General features: G+C 35.6%; 5 protein-coding genes across 5 annotated transcripts; 2 read left to right on the forward strand and 3 right to left on the reverse strand.

Moving 5' to 3' along the window:
• Positions 1-1,383: 1,383 nt before the first annotated feature.
• LOC113493520 (broad-complex core protein isoforms 1/2/3/4/5-like) lies at positions 1,384-2,985 on the reverse strand. Its single transcript, XM_026871529.1, has 2 exons — positions 2,114-2,985; positions 1,384-1,868 (listed from the first exon to the last, which is right to left on the reverse strand). Exons 1-2 carry the CDS (start codon positions 2,805-2,807, stop codon positions 1,615-1,617), a joined length of 948 nt encoding a protein of 315 aa, XP_026727330.1. The 5' UTR covers positions 2,808-2,985; the 3' UTR covers positions 1,384-1,614.
• Positions 2,986-3,459: 474 nt separating this feature from the next.
• On the forward strand, positions 3,460-9,026 carry LOC113493518 (geranylgeranyl transferase type-2 subunit alpha). Its single transcript, XM_026871528.1, has 10 exons — positions 3,460-3,606; positions 3,695-3,805; positions 3,893-4,008; positions 4,225-4,421; positions 4,729-4,890; positions 5,181-5,294; positions 5,482-5,702; positions 5,984-6,167; positions 6,677-7,002; positions 7,418-9,026. Exons 1-10 carry the CDS (start codon positions 3,604-3,606, stop codon positions 7,568-7,570), a joined length of 1,587 nt encoding a protein of 528 aa, XP_026727329.1. The 5' UTR covers positions 3,460-3,603; the 3' UTR covers positions 7,571-9,026.
• Positions 9,027-9,054: 28 nt separating this feature from the next.
• LOC113493517 (exonuclease mut-7 homolog) lies at positions 9,055-12,028 on the reverse strand. Its single transcript, XM_026871527.1, has one exon. The coding sequence runs from the start codon at positions 11,682-11,684 to the stop codon at positions 9,150-9,152; it is 2,535 nt and encodes an 844-aa protein (XP_026727328.1). The 5' UTR covers positions 11,685-12,028; the 3' UTR covers positions 9,055-9,149.
• An 885-nt stretch (positions 12,029-12,913) lies between these two features.
• LOC113493521 (26S proteasome non-ATPase regulatory subunit 6) lies at positions 12,914-16,083 on the forward strand. The gene is made up of 6 exons (XM_026871530.1): positions 12,914-13,328; positions 13,480-13,654; positions 14,034-14,193; positions 14,526-14,710; positions 15,001-15,176; positions 15,867-16,083. Exons 1-6 carry the CDS (start codon positions 13,051-13,053, stop codon positions 16,039-16,041), a joined length of 1,149 nt encoding a protein of 382 aa, XP_026727331.1. The 5' UTR covers positions 12,914-13,050; the 3' UTR covers positions 16,042-16,083.
• A 1,952-nt stretch (positions 16,084-18,035) lies between these two features.
• LOC113493322 (sal-like protein 1) lies at positions 18,036-19,456 on the reverse strand (the record flags this gene model as incomplete). The annotated part of the gene is given in 4 exon segments (XM_026871253.1): positions 18,036-18,401; positions 18,497-18,664; positions 18,863-19,041; positions 19,237-19,456. Coding segments are annotated over 4 exon segments (927 nt in total).
• Between the last annotated feature and the right edge of the window lie 454 nt (positions 19,457-19,910).

Raw genomic sequence — 19,910 nt, forward strand, 5'->3', positions numbered from 1 at the left:
GAGGGTTTCTCCATCCGACATGGGCCAGACATATTTTACTTTTAGTGCTTTCCGGCTTTTATTAGGCTTTATTCTCTAGGTAAGGCACGAATGTGTTCGAGCAGCGCCTATAGTTACTTTTCTATCAGTAAGACTTGGATTTTAGTTACACTGTATTTGTTTAGGTATCTACTTAAAGAAAGTAAACACTCTCGGCTTAAAACGCGACTTAAAACCAATGTAAAACAACAAGAAAGATTACCAAATAAAAAAAACACTTAAAACCATAGGTACCACTTGCTTATTTATTTAATGTATGTTCGTGTAAGAAGTCGAGCACACATGGAGTAAGTATAGATATCTAAGTATCTACTAAGTTGCAACAGAGTTTCAAGTACAATTAGATGCCTAATTATTTTTGAAATGCACATATAGCCTCAATAAATCACATCACACTAATGATGATGGCATGTGAGTGTGTTTGTATTTTTTTACCCATTAACGCCCAAACGGCTGAATCAATTTTTGGTATGGACATTTTTATCCGACTTCGTTAAATGAGGGTAATGTTTTTGCAGCCATACCCGGTCTTGGCGGGCGAAGCCGCGAAAAACAACCTGTTACTTTATAAAGGTTAACTTAGTAACGAGATTTCGTTAAAAGCCTAGGCTTAAGGTACCTAAAGTTGATTCCTATTTTTTTCATTTAAGTAGCAGCTGTCCCCCCTTCCAATATTGTCGCGTGAAAGTAGGATAGATACTTACTTACAGAACTGTTTTGAGATTTTTGAAGAAAAACAAAGAGATAATATAATTATCATGATGGCAGATTATATCACATCTTGTATTTGAAGCACCGCCATCTCTTGATAGCTATGAACATTAATTATTTTGATGTAGAGAAAGTTTATTTTATCTTATCAACCCTTTTTTTACGATTAGTTACGATTCATTTTATGACGATTATGCAATTCATTTTTGTTTTAAAATACCTGCAATTAAATATGGTCCTATTGCTTTCTGAAAGATTCAACCAGATTTTCGCAGAAAACAGTTGCTGTCCATGTTTTTACAATAGTAAAAAGTACTGGCATAATATGACTAGTTTGATTTGACTGTCTGTCTTTATTTTTATACATAATTCTTACGAGAGGCTAGTATAATTAAAATAAAAAAGCAAGTACCACGCACTTCCTTAGTCCGTTCGCGGAAAGATGGATGAACTGACTTGTGCTGTTGGTTGAGTAACCATCCGTTCAACATTTCTCAGGATAAACTAAAACAAATGTTTCTTAGTCTGTAGATGATCTTATCATCAACTAAAAATATACGAAAAAAATTGAAAATTTGTTTAAAATTGACCCTGTATATGAGGCAGAAATTGTATAATAAATAAAACAAGATATAATGGAAACAATTATAATATTAAAACAGTAATATTACAGACTAGTATAAAAATAGCCAAAGCTAGCACTGAGCAATATCATTTGTGACTTAATAAAAATAGTAAATAAAAATATTTTTTTCATTTTAATATAACAATAGCTGTTAAAGTTAATGTACTATATATAGACAGTTCTAGGCGTTTGCACTATGTGCACAAATAATGGTAACTTTAGTTACCATGTGGCTTTAACTAAATATGATGAGTAAACTGCTTGGGTGCGACATTGTCATTTGTGTTCTTATATCTGATCTCCTTGATAGTCAGCTGTTTTCCTTGATGTATTCTTTGTAAGTGACTTCTCATGTCGTAAGACCGTGAGAATGATCGGTGACAGACAGGGCATTGCGTTTTTCCGGCGTGTGAATCTTTGTGCAGGGTCAGTGAAGTCGGATGCTTGAAACCTTTCGGGCAAAGTTGACAGCGGAACTTGGCCAGTTCAGACTCTGTAAAAAAAATTGTTAAGTAAATTAATCTTTATCAAAATTGTGTAGAAGAGGTCAACAGTTTTTTGTAGTGGTTGTGATAAGTTAGATTCAGATATCTAAAATGTAATAGTATAGATTCAGGTTCACATTTTATGAAACTAAATATTACATAATTACATGTTAATCACATATTTTACTAAAAATTGCCACAATAATCTTGAATTTATCTGGCAATTCGGGTAGTATCAAATAATTTCACATACCAGAATTATTTTTTTCAGACAAATCTTCAGCAGATGTTGACTGTGTATCCACTTGCATTTCTTCACCAGCAGGTTGTACTACTTTCAACTTTACACTTTCATCAGACTTTGAGGTTTCCGGTTGCATTTCAATGTTACCATTTTCTTGTTCTGGAATACTTTTTACTGCTGTAGGCTGTGGAATGTACTCATCTCTGGAGGTTTGCATGGTTGCCAAGTTAATTGGTTCGTCAGACAATACAGGCACAATATCTTCAATAATTCTACTTGATTTAGAACTTAAATCTAAAGATGTGTTATCCGTGATTCGCAACTGGCTTTTAGATGATTCATCTTCCACATTGTCTGTCAAACCCTTTACCTCTAAAAGCTCAGCAGTTATCAGGAATGATTCCAATTGTTCTTGAAATATGTTCACCTCTCCATGATACATAAAATTGATGATCGCATTGAGGTCTTCAAACTTGAAGTTCCTAAATATAATCACTGGATGTTGACATGGATTCTCTTTGAATATTTGCTTGAAGTAACTACTACAGGCGGATAACAACATTTTATGTGCTTTTATTTTACCTCCATCGCAGCACAGCGTGACATCCACTAAATCGTTTTCGAAACGGAGAACATTGAACGCTTCTGTTACGTGAGATACGTAATTATTCCACCGTAAAGAGAACTGCGGTGCATTATTCATCTTTCACCAACTATACTAAAATAACAGTTATATATTACAACACTCAATCTTTAAGTAGCACTTGTTGGGATTATCTTTAATATTAGATAAGGCTTAGGTAATATTTCTTGTGTTTAAGGGAAATATCCGCGTTTCTCTTTCATTTACTCATATTGGTTGTCAATATTCACAATTGACAAATGTCAGTTGTCACACCTTTTTTTTGTTGTCATCGATGTCATCAGGACATGGTGCCAAATTGCCCATGAATGGTGGTAAAAGCAATATAAATATGTACATTGTGTTATGCAGTTGAACTTGTTATATTAATATACGTAACACATATTCACGTACGGAAATAAGCATGTAAATAGTGTTTTTAAATTTTAAGTACTCTAAAAATCTAAAAGGAGTATTGCTGAAAGTTCACTAAACAAAAAATTGTGACAAACTTTTTAAAACGATTTAAAGAAATTCAGGAGTTGATTTTTCTAACAAAACAATATTATTAGTACCATACAGATTAATTTTCACAGTGGTATAATTATATCATTTTTTTGTTAAAATTACTAAAACTCTTTAAATTCCCATCCCTAATGATGACTGACGTAAACGTTTGACAGACTGACTAAGTCAAATTCAATCGGACGTCAAAGGTTATCACTAATATCATTTAAATTCTGCCAAAATTTTAAAATATAATATTATTAGTTGTTATAAAGTTAACTTATTCATCTAGGAATAATACACGTGTTATTATATTAAGTATCGTTTGAAATATAAATAAGCAACCTATACATATTTAAACAAGCCCAAAATGGTAAGCATCGTTCTTTTGAAACCACGTCCTGGTTCAATTATCTGTAATTATCAGTTTACTGCAGTCCATCCATTATTGTGGTTTTCAGCACGGGAGAGTAAAGGTTCGTACTACGGAAGAAGAAAAAGCTAGGAAGGAAAAAGAACGTCAGGAAAAATTAAAAATATTCAAACATGCGATGCAAAAAATCTTCCACAAAGTATGTATGAATCTCACTTAAATCATGGTGCTTTAAATGTCTGAAGGCTGTATGATTCTTTTACATCTTTATTTGTTGTTCTTTCAGAGAAAAGAATCGGAATTAGACAAAGAACTGCTGGAGTTGACTGGAAAAGTATTATCATCAAACCCTGACATCTATACCTTATGGAATATCAGAAGAGAAATACTTATCATATTTGCGTATGTACTCTTTGTTTAATTTAACCTAAACTAATTGAAAACAATAGTATTCTTTTTGTAAATTCATTAATCATTTTGTTTAAAGTTACTGCATAATGCAATGAAGATTAAAATCAAAATACTGGACAAGCATATAAGTTACCTACTCCTGTAGTCGGTTTATCGTAAAGAATACCTCCTTTTATCTAACTTATATTTTTGTTATTATACTTCTAGAAAAACTTATGAAAGTGAAGAACTTAGCCAACTATATGATGCTGAACTGAATTTAACTGAATATTGTTTAAAAATCAACCCTAAGTCATACTGTGCTTGGCATCAAAGGGAATGGGTGCTCACCACAAGAACTGACCCCAACTGGGAAATTGAACTGGGTCTGTGCAGCAAATATCTTAAATTTGATGAGAGAAATTGTAAGTATCCTTTTTCTGAGGTATAATTCATAAAAGTTATTGCTATGTCAATGTCATTTATTTATAGTTATAAGAATTTATGAAAAGATTTCTTAAATCTCTTTCATTTGTTGGCTTAACTTCTGATATGATACTGATGATTATGATAAACATTATGAAAAGTTACTTAAAATTGATTTCCTTACATAGTGCAACCAAATCTTTAAAATTCCATAGTCTTATCTTTTTGTATGTATTTTTCTGACTGAATGCATGCTCATGAAAATGTGAGTCCTAATGTTATGTTTATTTCATTCATGTGTTCCAGTTCACACTTGGGATTACCGGAGGTTTGTCGTAAGTCAATGTAAGCCACCCTTGAAGGATGAATTTGACTTTACAACTGAGAAACTCCTTGACAATTTCTCTAATTATTCTGCTTGGCACTACAGAAGTAAAATGCTTGTAGAACTTTTTCCAGACTTGGAAGGTAATCAAGAGTTTTCTTATCCTAAAATTTTATAGCAAGTAAAATTTAAAAAATTCATTAGCTGTATATCAGTACTTTTTTGAAAATAGCAGTTTATATTTAAATTGTGCCATGAAAACCAAATATTGGACTTAAATGATTTAAGTGCATAATAAAGATATAATACTACACTAAAAGTCAAAATATGTTTTATCATAAAGGTTGTGTGGGTATTAAATAAAAACTGATATGGCCTGAAAGCATTATTTTGATGCAAGTATAAAAATTGAATAAGCCTATTCTTTTTACAGGAGGGAGACCAATAGAGGATAGCCATCATAAACATGAATTAAAAATGGTACAAAGTGCAGCATTTACTGACCCAGATGACACTAGTGCTTGGTTTTATCAAAGGTGGCTGCTAGGTAAACATAACATTGCTTTTTATCCTGTAATCTATTGAAATTCTCCATGAAACAAAAACCCAGCATGAACGCTTTAATGGCTCCGTCGCAACTCCTGTAGTACATCGCCCAATTAATGCCAAAAATGCTGTTTCCTCGCATATTCTCTTTATGACACTAAACACAAATATTTATGCTTATCTTACAGGAGCTGTAAGAATGGATGTACAAGTTGTGGTATATGTTATGACTCCTTCTAAAACTACAGTCGCATTTAGCAAACCTGTAGACCAAAGTGTTGTTGACTCAAGAACTCGCTTATTTCATAACAATGAATTATTAAATGGTGAATGGCAGTCTTGCTCGGGCAATCATTATGATGTATTATGGATTTTTAAGAGTAATGCTGTAGTTAGTGAAGAAGTGAAGGTAATTAGTATTTCATCTCAGTGGTTGCATTCTTTAATTTGCCAATTTACATCGCGTTGTTAAAAGCTGTTAGTTCATTTCAAGGTAGATCATTGAGTCTTGTTTGTTGTTTGTAAGCCTCCTGTGGCACAAGGATTAAATTTCCTGTGCGGGAGTCGTATTTTTTTTAATAAAAAAATATCATAGATAAACTAGATGATATTGAATCATTTATTTCTGTTGTAATCTTTGTCTGATTTCCTCAGTAAAAAGAAATAAGCACTTTAAAATTATCATTTCAGTTGGAGTTTCAAATGGAAGATGGACACCTACAAGCTCTTCCTAGTATCAAAATGAATGAAACTAAATATGTTGGAAAAAGCTCCATAAGTTTTAAAAGAAAATACTCTAAGCCTGTAGTTGAAGAACTCAACAATCAGTTAGAATCCTGTCGACAGTTGCTAGCTATGGAACCTGACAATAAATGTAATGTATAAACAATATACTCGTAATATAAATGAAAATAATTTCAGCCTTTAAATGTCCCACGGCTAGGTTGCTTTCCATGCTAAAAAAGACTGAACAAATATACTTCCTATATAGGTGTGTGATTTGTTTTTAATTTATGAGGTTTGGTTGTTTTAAGGGAATAATTTCCTTCAAAGTTATTCGTTCTTATGGCGCTGAGTTCAGGCAGTGGGACCCTGATATAGTATTGTATATTTATTATTCAGTTTATTTTTCTCTTATATGCGGGGTTTTTTTTGAGTCAGGTTTTTAATATTTTTTGCATGATCTATTTTTGGCTTTCCACAAATTGTTCTTGAAATCAGGGGATACAACTAAAAACGAGATTTAAGTGTTAACAGTTTATTAAAATAACATAATTATTGCATATGCTGTAGCTACATGTATAACATGTTTTTATACAGTTTCTAAATTACTTAAATAAACATATTACTAATCATATTATTAATTTTTTTTTTTGTTTCCAGGGACGCTTCTAACAACTACAGTCTTTCTTCATTGCATTGACGCAAAGAAATACCATAAGGAAGTACTAGAGAATTTACGAACATTAAAAGTTATTGATAAATTACGGGCAGGATATTACAGTGACTTGATAACTCAATGGAGTGTTGAAGATCAACTAGTTACCGATTACGCAACTGATTCTCTCGATTATAAAATTAAATTCGATGAAAAAATTATCAGCTTGCCGCATTTCCAGTACTACAGTCACTGTGAGAATGTTGATTTGTCGAACCAGGATTTAGATTCGAGTGTATTGCCTGCTCTAGTTATGTTACAGCATTGTAAGGTAAGATTACAATGTGTATATCCTAAACTCTTTCTATGCCCCACTGCAGGACAAAGGCGGGGGACCTTACAAATACTTTATTAGCTCATTCTATTTGATTGTTTTTTTACAATATTTTACTATATTAATTAAGTACAGCAGTTTTTTTAACCACTAGATAGAATACAAGCTAATGATCGTTTCATCTCTAATTCTCTCACTTGCTTTAAATATCTATCTACCTATACTTAAAGAGGAAAAGATAGACAAACTATTAAGCTTCATTATTTGGTCTTAAAGAAAAACGAATCTGACTGAAATGACGAATCTGTACCTGCCTTTCGGACTCTATTACATTGACCCGCGACCTTATTAAAACTGTTTTTTCGAAATATTGAATTACATTTTTAACTTATTTACTTGTTTCTTATTTCAGACATTATCATTAGAGAACAACAAGTTGACTACGTTAAATAAGTTTCCTCAGTTAAATATAGAAGAATTGAACTTAAGAGGTAACAAGCGATTGCTAGTGGAAGAAGTAGAACAATTTAAGAAAAACAATAAGAACTGTACAATTATTTTTTGAAATATCACACCTTGTGGTGTAACAATTATCATAAATCTTAAATCAAAGCCTTAAAAAAAATTCTTACATAAAATTTATAGATTAGCTTAACATCTTAATGGTGGCTAACACTATACCAAGCAACAATATTTGTACTGTTTTAGTATGTAGATTTAAGTATTAATTGTTAAAAATACAAAGATACATTTATTGGTTTTACAGAGGATTTAATTACTTTGAAGTTGGAAATAGTGTGGTCAAATTTGGATCATTTAAAAATTGGGAAACCCCCTTTTTACATACAACATTTTGTTCTGTGATCTTGTTGTTTTATAGAATGCACCGTTTTTATATTTGATAAAAATTAGCTGATAAGCATGAATAACCTCTGTAAAAATTACATTGAATATGTATAATAATTAATTATAAATTAAAACACTTTCTGTATGAAGATTTGGGACTTAAGGCAGAGAGCAATTGCTAAGAAAGAAATATTGAGTTTTTTGTCAGTCAAAAACCTAGTTACTATGGGAATTGGTTACCTATGGTAATATAAGTTCAATTAAAGCAAAATCTTTAAATATATTACGACCAATAATATTAAAATATAATATGTATTAATTTATTGCCTCAGGTGAATGTAGTTTAAAGGCACTTTATTGTATGGGCTTACGCAATGTTATGAAAACACTGCTGAGCAAATCTCTTTGAATTCGCTTTTCATGAATTGCAAAGATATGTAGGTATAATGTTACATGATTTTCATATGAGCACATACTGTTATGGAAGCGATATTGGTGTATTATGTACTTTTACATATTTTAACTGCAATTTGAAGGGCCGCCACACGGGCCACTGGTCACAACCTCATGACGCAAACAGCGGCATATTTCCTAAACTTTTTGTATGGAAAAACCACCAGCGTCGAATAGTAGCGTGTGACGACCACCGGCTTCAGCCGTGTACAGCGAGCTCATATACAATGTACGAAAAATGCAGGAAATAAAGCGGTGGCAGCGTTTTGTGGTTGTGCCGGCTCGCCACATGTGGTGGCCCTACTACGTGATATAGATAGAACAAATATTATGGCTAGTTGTTTTTATGCTCAAATTTAATATTGTTGGTAATCGTTTCTACCAAAGAAAGTGGCCTTATACATTTTTTGTCAACAGAATTATAGATTATAAGATTAATTAATTTTATACCATTTACAATTAAATGCGTTAATTGTTTACTATGAATGAAATATTTACAATATTTTGTTATACATAAGAGTACATGGCTTAATTCCACATTTCCAGTACAATGTTTTCTTTACTTTCATCTAAGGTATAACAAATATTATAATTTATGCTATTTGTCTGGATAGAATTTAGTCACAAGCCTGGTTTTGGTTCAATAAAAAAATATATTGTTATTATTTACACAATTATGTACTATAGTTATTTTAGATCTTAAAATACAATGCTATCAACAAGGACCTTGTTTCAATAACAACTTCAACATTTATTCATAAACTCTATTTAATAATGTAATATATTTACATGGAAAAAAATATTTTGGAAAGTAATGGACCTTTTTATTTTGGGCAACATAAAGCTTACCAGATTTTCAGCTTTTTAAAATGCAACACAACCTCACTGACCGGTTTAAGCAATACATCTTCATCCCAAAACAATTTTCCACAATCTTCACAAAGAATGGCAGACTTTTTTAAGTCTGACAATTTAGAAGCATTATGTATTTCAATTGGCACATTCTTTTTTGTAGTCAAAGTTTTTCGTGGTAATGTATCTGGTTGATACAATTCTTCATCACAATCTGAATCACTCAAAAAGTTATCACAATATGCAGTTTCGTCATCATCATACCCACAACCAAACCTGTCAGTGGCCTCATCAGCAACAGCATTTATTTTGTATTCACTACACATTTTCACAACATCATTAGAATCTAGTTTTCTTAAATCTTTACTATTACAATTAATACAAAAACTAAACAAATTGTCTTGTTCAACTTTTATGTTAAAACTGTAAAATATTTTCCTTAACTGTTGCATTACTGTGTCTCTGCCAACTTCTAATATAGAACTTTGTGGGAAGGTATTTGTTGGAGTATGTTTTATTTTGCACAAAAGTACTAAACGGTCTTCTTTTATTGCTAAATTTATTGCATCATGCCATAACATAGTAACTGGTATCACAGTTGTGTCTATTCCACAATATCTTAAATAAGGCATCAAATTGGATAACACAGGATCAACTATAAATTTCACCTCATGGACTGATCTTGACTGTACAATTGGTATGGAGGACTGAAATCTTTCTATAACTTTTGGTTTCTTTGTACATTTCTTCTTACTTTCTAACATAACATCATTGCAAATTTCTTCAAAGTTAATTTTTTGGACCAAACATATTTTCTGGAGGTATTCATATAATTCAATCAATACAAAGGCATCTAAAGCAGCATAAAGAATTTGCGTACTTCTTAATGGCCTTAATTCCCAATTGGAACATTGTTCAGACTTTTCAAGAGGCAACCCAAAACATGACTGTACAAGACAGCTTAGACTGTTTCCTCCAACATCACTGCTGCTAGGTAACAACAGTCCATTACTTAGAAGGCTTTTCCAGAATATACCAAGATCTAATAATCCTTCACCTTGTACTTTAATACTCCCCAAGCCTACCAAGCAGGACTTCATTTCTTTCAAGTCCTGTTCAAGACCAAAGCCAACTTTAATGATTTCTGCATTGTCCAGAAATGATTTATAAAAAGTGTGCCAGTAACTTGCATATTCTGCTTTGTTTAGTATTAGAGTGTCTATGAGATACACTCTGTTGCTTGTAGCAAGTTGTATTAATGCAACTTGGGATTGTGTTGCTCCAAAGGAAGGCTTCCATTCACAGTCAATACCTACAACACTACTTTTAACAATTTCTGACACAATTAGGTCATTAAACTTTTCCCCTGAATCTATCATTATGACCTGGTCATCTAGTAATTTAAATTTATAGTACTTATGTGAAGAGCTTTCATTTTTTTCATTTGTATCCCAGTTTTCTTCTTCAGGTGCATCACTTATAGAAACTTCTTTAAGTGCAAGAGGTAGTTCACTTTCTGCCATGTTTAAGTATGAGGCCCATTTAAGGGCTTCACTTCTGTCATACTCCACTAACATTTCAATGAACTCTTGTCCAGAGCCTGCATTTTGCTTCAGAGAATCCTTGACCAAGTCTTCCCACACTGAAGTGCTGACATTGTGTTCCTGATATTTCTGATGTATTAAGTACCTTAGGCCACCAGTAGTGCGGTTCTTACTTAGATTCTTACAAGTTTCTATAGGAATATTAAACTTATTGCACAGCCTGGCAACAAGTTTTCCCAATGGTTTGTAGTGTAACTTATCATATTTAACATGGGTTATCTTATTGTCATTAATATAATGCTGAACAAAATCACGAATACTTATGGTTTTATCCAGCAAGTTGTCTAGAAAAATTAATAATGGCTTCACCTGACTTGGACATTCATTTAAATATTCATCAATTAAATTGGGTTTGTCTTGTAAGATCAATGGGAAAATAAGATCTTCAACTGGTATGTCATCAAATAACTCCATGGCTATCACAATCTGAGAGGCTTGTTTGCAATTATCTTGACTGACCATATCTCTAACTATGGGGAGAATCTGATCCTTTATTGTCAACATTCTGTAAGCTTTAACCACAAGACATAGGAAATGTTGATTCCTTTGTTGTATGGCTATATGAAAAGCAGGTAGCTTGAGGTTATCATCTGGAAGAATCTTGCTTTTGTAAGACCATTTCAATAGTGTTTCCACAATATAATATGGTAATGTCTTCGATTTGCAATCTTTGTATTCCTCACATTTTATTACAAAGACCAAGGCTAGTCTATAGCGATCTTCAGCAAGCTCAAAGAATGTTTCTATTTGAGTTGCTACTGCTGGCGTCTTCTTCCATGTTTTCCAAGTTACTTTAAGTTGTTCAAACCATTTTTTGGAATTAGGGTCGAGACTTACATCTAGACCTATCGATTGCAAAGAATCTTCGATAGAAGGAACTATTTTTATCGACTGATTCTTGCTGACAAGTTGATTAATATCCATCTTACTGTATTGTACCTTGAGTTATTCTTCTGTTCGTTGGATAGTGCACTGACATCAAGCTAGGTCACGGTTCTTACGACATGATTAGATTTGAATAACTAAACAAGGCGATCACAATAACTTCTTCTAATCTAACATTAATATTGCCCGCCGGAGGATCTATTCGTTCTTACAAGGAAGAGAGTCTTATACACAGGTTTATATTAAAACAAATTTTATTTTAAATCTGAGAATGATGTAAATATAACGTTTTAAACTTGCTAACACAACTTGATTTATGTGACAGCTGTCAAACTAACACGTCTAGTGCTAGGGATTTTATTCTGTTTTTAAACGATAGCAATTCAAATAGTACGTTCGAGGAAGTTTTATTATTAGATCAAAATTTTATATTTACAATTTTACAGAGTTAAATAAATATTTACAAGTTAAAAAACAAAAAATTATTAAATTAAATTAAAGCATCAAAAAATTCATCGGCGTCGCTGCCGGCTGGGAGTGTGCAGAAAAGGCTGGCAGCATTGCCACGTTGAATGGCAATGCTAATCCTCTGAGCGAGGTAAAAGCCAGCCTTTGGGTCACGAGAAGTGTCAACGAGACGCTTTGCTAGGTCTTTAAAAAGCGTTTTAGCACTCGGCCCCCACGGCCCAAAAGTTTCAACCCCAAACGGCTCAAAGAAGTAACTACCAACTAGATTACCATATTTGCGCCGTTTGAGGTTTTCAGCAGCCGCGGCAGCAGAGCCAGCGCAGCTCGAAGAACCGGGAAGGTGAGATGGCGCAAGAGTATCGACACAAGTGGCATCCCACACTAAAGGCCTACCCATCTTCCAAGGGAAGATCAAAATTGTTAAAGTTATATTATTTGTAAAACTGCTACTATTGATATCTTAGCTTGACGCGTAAGACAGATGAAATACATTTTAAAAAACTACCTTTGATAGTGTTGATTATAGTTTTTGTTTATTATGTTTTTACGTAAACACTCATATAAAAATAATACTGTGTTTATTTTAATTTTAGGTCCTTAGTCGATTTTATCTTCATTCATTACATAGTCTATACGAGTGTGGATCATTTTTTTATCTGTGGTGCTGGTGTTCCAATTTGGAATGCGTGGCTATCGTCAATTTATAGCATGCAAGTTATGATCTTTCGTTTCATCTAGCATATAAGTAAAAGAGATAGCAACTTATTTATGTTCAACATGTAACTGTTCTTTCAACACTGTAAGTCTCGGACAGTGACTGTTGTTTTTCCAAGTTGTTACAGCAAAGAGTCGACAAATTTGTTGTGTTGAACACTTTACTTCTAGTTAATTATAAAATCTGTTTGTTATTTATTAAATATTAATCTAAAAACACAAGATGGAGCTTTCTGCTGAAGGTAAAACTCCCGAATACATGGAATTGGCCGGAATTAAGTTCAAGCTTAGTTTGCCCCAGCTGAAAGATGATAAGCAGCTGAAAGAACAGCTTTTACAAGGGATCAAGAACGGAAACATGGCTCCTTATTATAAAGAGGTTTGTAACGACCTAGGATGGCGCTTCGATCAGAAATTATACGATCAAATGGCCAAGGAAAACCAGGACAGGTTAGGCAAGTTTCAAGAAGACGATTCAGAGACTCCTGTCTGGCAAGATAGGTAAGATTTTTTTTTCTGGACTGATTACAGCAAGTTTCTGGCATACATTGCCTGCATAAAGCAACTGCAGCATATACAGGCCACTTTGCTCATTGTTTTTTTTTGTCACAGTGAATCGTAAATTTAATACATACTTTGTTTCTAATTTCAGGTTGGACTATCTATGTTCGATAGGTGACAAGGAGGGAGCGACTGCACTGGCTACTACAAAGTATGAAGATGCCACATTGACTACCAACAGGCGTTTAGATGCTGTCTTTGCTTTGTTTAGGATTGCCTACTTCCACGGCTGCAATGTTAAAGAAATGGGGAAGAACATCAACAAGGTAATATTTTTAAACTCCTGGGATTAATTTTAATGTCCAAATTTCTAGTCACCTTTTTTCATGACAAAATACCCTCGATTTTGTTAAGTGAATGATGATGTGACGAAAATCCCTTCTTTGTTAAGATGGTCACAAATAATTAGAAAAAAATATATATATCTTAGATGAATGTCTTAGTTTCCGTTTCAAATTTATTGTTTTCATGGGACTGTGTATCTAAGATAAATTAAAAGAACAGGAATATTTAATAAACAAAGATATTAAGCAGTAGGATACAAATACTTTGAAAGATAGAAGTAGTGGACAGACTGACTGATAACTTTGTCAAATTGCTTCATTTTGTGGTATCTTTTCCTAAAAAAGCTAATTTATGTTCCAGGCACATGAATTAGTTGACAAGGGTGGTGACTGGCGCTCCAGGAACAAGCTGAAGGCATATGAAGCTATCTATTGTCTCGCTGTCAGAGATTACAGCAAAGCAGCTGATCTGTTCATTGATTGTGTGTCAACATTTGAATCATATGAATTGGTTGACTTTGGTAAGTTGGGTGTAGTCAAATTAAAAAAAGATATATTTAAATAAATATTTTGGCTTTGAAAATAATGATACAAATATTAAGGTTAATTTGCATTGCTTGCTAGATCAATAATGCAACTAGAAATATATCTGTATTATGTAAAGACAAACAAATGCACAATCTAAAATAAAATACAAATAATCATACTGTAATATTTTGTTTTCAATTTAAGTGCTATTTTTTGTACTTAACTATCAAATTTACAGTTATATATCTATGTAGGAATCATTCAAAATAGCCTTACTGTCTTACCCTGTTGGACTTCTCTTATATAACATTAACACATATTCCAGGCACCATCATCCAGTACTGTGTGCTGGCGTGTGCCCTGGCCCTGGAGCGTCACGCGCTGCAGTCGGCCCTGCGGCGTCAGGGCGCGGCCGTGCAGGCGCTGCGCTCCCGCTTCCCAGAGCTCAGGGAACTTGTGGAATCTCTTCATGAGTGCCGTTATGCTGACTTCTTGAAGAGCCTTGCATGGGTAAACTAGTTTTTAATTTATCTCTTTTATTCCGACAATTTTGATGTACGAACTAGCTGTTGCCCGCGACCTTGTCTGCGTGCTAGAATATAGAAGGGTAGGTTATAGATAAATACCTTGCAAGAAAATATTTGCAACTATAAATTTGGCAATGGTGCGCGATGTTGTTAAATATTTCTGAATATGTTGAGTCAGAAATGTTGCCTAATGCCTATAAAGCCAATGCCAATAAAGTTCTATACTACTAGTTATTATTATTAAATATCTAAAACATATAATCACCTATGCAGGTAGAGACTCAGATCTGCGTAGACCCAGTGTTCCGGCCTCACTACCAGCACTACGTGCGCGAGGCCCGCATCAAGGCGTACGTGCAGCTGCTGCGCGCCTACCGCTCGCTCAGCCTCGACAACATTGCTGATACCTTCGGCGTGTCCCGGGAGTTTGTTGAGGAAGAGATCTCCAAGTAAGTTAAACTTACTTATGCATACATAAGGCTATCTGAAAGCTGTTGATATTTGTACTTCAAACACTCACTGTGCGCGTCATGTCGCGGTTTCGATCCCCGCTTAGGACAAGCATTTGTGTGATCCACTAATGCTTGTTCTGAGTCTGGGTGTCATTGTGTATGTGATTTGTATGTTTGTGAAACAAGGATTAAAATCCTTAGTGCGGGAGTCGTTTTTTTTTAAAGGTAAAAATCGTCCAGAAAAGTTGTAAAGGACTTTGTTTGCTTGTGCATTATCATCAAAAATACAATCATTCGAAATTCTTTTGAAATTTCCTGCAACATATCACAATGGTTTACAAATGAGCTACGCAATGCGTATGCGCTAAATGTACTCTCATTTAGTGCGTTCTTATTTGCTTACTTAATTAATAAGATACAGATAATTTAAAGCTTATTTATCAACAAAAACGTCTACCGTTTTTGTGCTCACCAGTTGGCGCCACTGTCGAGGAAGAACCACGATAGTTGCCAAAATCATTGTTATTAGGGCAATTATTAAATTGGTCAATATGCATGGTTTCACATTAGTTCAACATTTCTCACAACTTTTCTCTATAAAGTTATAAAATGCAAGTCACGGGCCTTGATGAATAAGAAAATTTAAGCTATTTTTAGTATTCATAGTAATTACAAATATTCCTCTAGCTTCACAGCCGCGGGTCGCCTGCAATGCCGTATCGACGCGGTGGCGGGCTGCGTGGTGACGGGCGCGGGCCGCGGGGCCGACGCCGACCGCTCGCAGCTGTACCAGGCCACCATACGCGAAGGAGACTTACTGCTCAACCGCGTCAAGAAACTAGCCAGTGTTATCAACTTTTAACTTTTATGTGCGCTTGGTAATATAATATAATGTTTTAGTATTTATTGTTGTTTGATTGGTAGCCTACATTTAGAATAGATATAAAAAACTATTAGGTGCGGTCTAATGACCAAGTATTGGAAACATTTCTTTTTTCTTCTACTGAATATAAATTTCAGTCACTTTTTATATTTTGATCCATCTTTTCTTATCAGAGGAAACATACAAAATATGAATAAGAAAGTGGACTAAGTATATTTTTTTCTCTTTCAACCCTTTTGTAGATGCTTAGATTATAATTAAAAAGATTAAAAGTATCATTAGTGTTTGTTTTGTAGTGCGTATCTAGTGTTAGATATTTTGTTAGTGAAAGTCCATGTTCAACTAAATTCTTAACTGTCAGATTTCTTTTTCCATCAATATTGAGCTTGCTTCGAATGCACCTGATGTGATAAAAAAGTAACTAAAATTGGTGATAGGAAAATCGGGGTAAAGGAATAACAAAAAAGAAAATAATTATTAGTATAATAATTGTTTTTTTTTTAAATAATTTGAATACTTTTTGGACATTTACATAAACATTTAATAATTTACAATGATTATTTATACTGACATGACATGACACATCATATTCATGACTAATACTACTCTCTAATATCTATTTGCAACTTGATATAATAATTAGCTTGTAGGTGCTATGAGAATTTATTCTAAACAACTAAACTGTCGCGAAGGCCTATCGCCCGCAAGCATTCATTATAATACTAAGAGTGTATGCATGATTTATAATTTATAAATAATTTAGTAGGACATTTATACACAGATAACTAGTGTCGAAAGTATAAAATACATATGTAATTGTTTAAAAAATAATTATATTTATTAGCAACTGGATTACGGCGTCTACTACAGGCATTGAGAAAATGCATATTTGGAAAGAAATTGATGAATGTGTGTACATAGTCGTGGTCAGTCTGCGTACAGTGCCGGTGATACTACAAAATAATATAACCGTTAAGTACTAGGTCAATATCTCGTCATAACGCCAGTCGCTCACATTTTTACAAAGATATGTTGAAGTATTCTAAAGCAATATAATAGCTATGACTCTAAATACTTATAACTATAGACCTCAAATGCAAATACTTTTAATTTACATGATATGAATATGTCATTAACCTCTGTTACAATTAAATGTATTGTAATACAATATTGAATACCTAAAGACAATAGATGCGTAGGTAATAGAATTTTCAAGAAATTACTTTTCTGTATTTTCATACAATGTGATGGGTTTAATCGCATGGAATAAGTATTAATTTACATTTTTTGTTTTAATCAACCGATTATCGATATAATTTAACTGCTATCAAAGAAAACTAGTGATTTCAAAACGTGTTTCCTTATTAACATCAATTGTTGGAATGTGGCAAAAGACAAAATCATGCATATTGCACTCCAGTTGTAGTCGTACAATATAATATCATAATATCTTATTAAACTCAAGTTTATATCTAGTCGTCATTACAATACTATTATACAAATTATGTACATTTAATTTAAAAAGATATAGTTTTATGAAAATTATTTAATTTTTGGGATAATTTATATTTAATTTTTGATGTCATTGCACATTCGACTGCGTCATGAGACGACTTCGCTCCCTCTGACCGCCCTCCAGTGCGTCCGGCGCAGCCTCCAAATGTGCACTATCACAGAGTAATGACATAAACGTGGAGCTCGCGACGAGCCCCCGATTGCCCCAGGCCCGTACTCGTGCATAATAAGTTACTTACAGTAATACTAGGCGTAATAACACGTGGAATAACAACGGTACATAGCGCTACACCTCGCACATAATTACGCTACAATATTCGTTCGCCTCGTCGCGAATCGGTCCGCACTCTCACTCTAGACTAACTCTTTGTACAATATGGACACGACGTCGCCGGGCCGCTCGGCTACGGCCGGGCCTCTGGAATGTAGTGCGCGCGCGACGCGGGCGGCGCCGGGGCTCAGACCGTGAGCCCCTCCGTGCGCGCGGGCGGCGGCAGCGAGCCCAGCGGGTGCGCCAGGTGCGGCGCGGGCGGGGAGGCCTGCGCCGCGCCGCCGCCCGCGCCGTGCGCGCCGTGCCCGCCCGCGCGGTACTCGCCCTCCTCGCGCAGGGCGCGGCTGCGCTCGGCCAGCTCGCGCCCGCGCTCCGCCAGCTCGCGCATGGCCGCCTGGCGCTCGTCGCCGCCCTCCAGCGACGGCGGCCGCTCCAGCGGGGACGCGGCGCCCGCCCGAGCGCCTCCGAACGCTCCGAATCCGAGTAGGCCGGGGAATTTCCCGGCTACGCCATTCTGGCCCGCGCTCTGCTGTATCACTGATATCTCATTCAGCTGTTGAGCAAACAAAATGATTATAGCATTTCCGTTACGTTGAAAAAAGCAATGTGAAGAAGCTACAGCAATAGTAAAGATATATTTCGGCTCACCTTCTGCTGCATGCCGTTGAGGAAAGGCGCGGGCAGGTACGGGTAGAAGAGGTCGGGGCGGCGCAACAAGTCGTGCGGCTCGTGCAGCGGCCGCGGCGGCAGCTCCAGCGACATGCGCCGCCCACGGCGAGACGCGCCACCACTCCACATGTGGGTGCCCATGTGCACCTAGGGATAAAGATACAATTAAATTAAAAACCTCTAAAATGTCTGACGAAGCATCAAAAAGACTGTAGGTCGCTCTAACTGCAAATCAAATGTTTAGGGTATAAAAGTTAGAGCACAGATTTGAAGACTAAGAATCATGGACTAAGTTATCGCGATCGATAAGAACTACTGGAAAGTACAACTTTGGAAGAGACATACCTTAAGGTTACCCTTGGTAGTGAAAGCCTTCTGGCAGACAGCGCATCGGAAGGGCTTGTCGCCGGTGTGAGTGCGCATGTGGATCTGCAGCGCGGACGACGAGGAGAAGTTCTTGCGGCACACCCCGCACAGGTGCTTGGACGACGCCGGAGGAGGCGGGTGGCTCGGCCCGCTCGGTACTGCACAACAAACTCAACATCACTATACGATTTCCCAGAAACGAACACGACTAATTATCGACTTTTTCGTTAGAAAGGGTTAATTATGAAAAAAAAGTTAGTTCCGCGCTAAATGCAGAAAAAAGTCCATGGCAGTCGTTGTTTGGGCAGAGCAATTTTTCTGCATATTAATATTTCAGAATATTCGGGACTTACCGCTGGGCCGTTTAGGCAGTGGTGGCATATCGATGGGTGGGGGGTGCGACATAGGCGGCGGCGGGTGCGCAGACGGCGAGCGTTTCAAGTCAAGCTTGTCAGGCGACAAGCGGCGGTCGGGGCTCTGCTCTCGCCCCTCGTCGGCCCCACTCGAGCTCTTGTCGAAACCAGGCGGCACGTCACGGATCTTGTGCGTCAGCATGTGCTGCTTCATGTTGCCCTAAGAAGAATACATTCACCAATTAATAAATAAAATTCAAGCCACAAATATATTGTAAGCGAGGAACCTAAAAATTTGGCTCGGATTTTCTTAATACTATTTCAGCAATAATAGAATGTGGATGCTTCAAACTACGTAGCTTTATAAGATATTGAGTATTTTAAAATAATTTGGTGCTATCTAAAATGTTACTAAAAAAAATCAAAATCTGAACTAAAGAACGGACTCTACCTATATCAGGAGCGCTTATGCTTATGAAAACAAAAAGGCTAATTTAGTTACAGTTATTTTGGAGTGTTTGGATAACATGCAAGAAATGAAAGCAAATAAAACGCTCGTGATAGAGTGGGTCGCTCCTCGGCCAGGCGTCACTCTCGCATACCGGGTAAACGAAGGCGTTCCAGAGGTCCAAAGCAGTGGCGTGCGGGGGGCGGGGTGCGCGCGCGCGCCTACC

The sequence above is a fragment of the Trichoplusia ni genome, chromosome 4 (genome assembly GCF_003590095.1).
Source record: "Trichoplusia ni isolate ovarian cell line Hi5 chromosome 4, tn1, whole genome shotgun sequence".
NCBI lineage: Eukaryota > Metazoa > Arthropoda > Insecta > Lepidoptera > Noctuidae > Trichoplusia > Trichoplusia ni.

Coding starts and splice junctions, on each gene's coding strand:
- LOC113493520 (XM_026871529.1), bottom strand. CDS start 2,807: ATGAATAATGCACCGCAGTTCTCTTTACGGTGGAATAATTACGTATCT. Junction 1,869..2,113: donor GTCTGAAAAAAATAATTCTG/GTATGTGAAATT, acceptor TTTTTTTTACAG/AGTCTGAACTGGCCAAGTTC.
- LOC113493518 (XM_026871528.1), top strand. Junction 4,422..4,728: donor TAAATTTGATGAGAGAAATT/GTAAGTATCCTT, acceptor CATGTGTTCCAG/TTCACACTTGGGATTACCGG. Junction 6,168..6,676: donor TATGGAACCTGACAATAAAT/GTAATGTATAAA, acceptor TTTTGTTTCCAG/GGACGCTTCTAACAACTACA.
- LOC113493517 (XM_026871527.1), bottom strand. CDS start 11,684: ATGGATATTAATCAACTTGTCAGCAAGAATCAGTCGATAAAAATAGTT.
- LOC113493521 (XM_026871530.1), top strand. CDS start 13,051: ATGGAGCTTTCTGCTGAAGGTAAAACTCCCGAATACATGGAATTGGCC. Junction 14,194..14,525: donor ATATGAATTGGTTGACTTTG/GTAAGTTGGGTG, acceptor CACATATTCCAG/GCACCATCATCCAGTACTGT. Junction 14,711..15,000: donor TCTTGAAGAGCCTTGCATGG/GTAAACTAGTTT, acceptor TCACCTATGCAG/GTAGAGACTCAGATCTGCGT.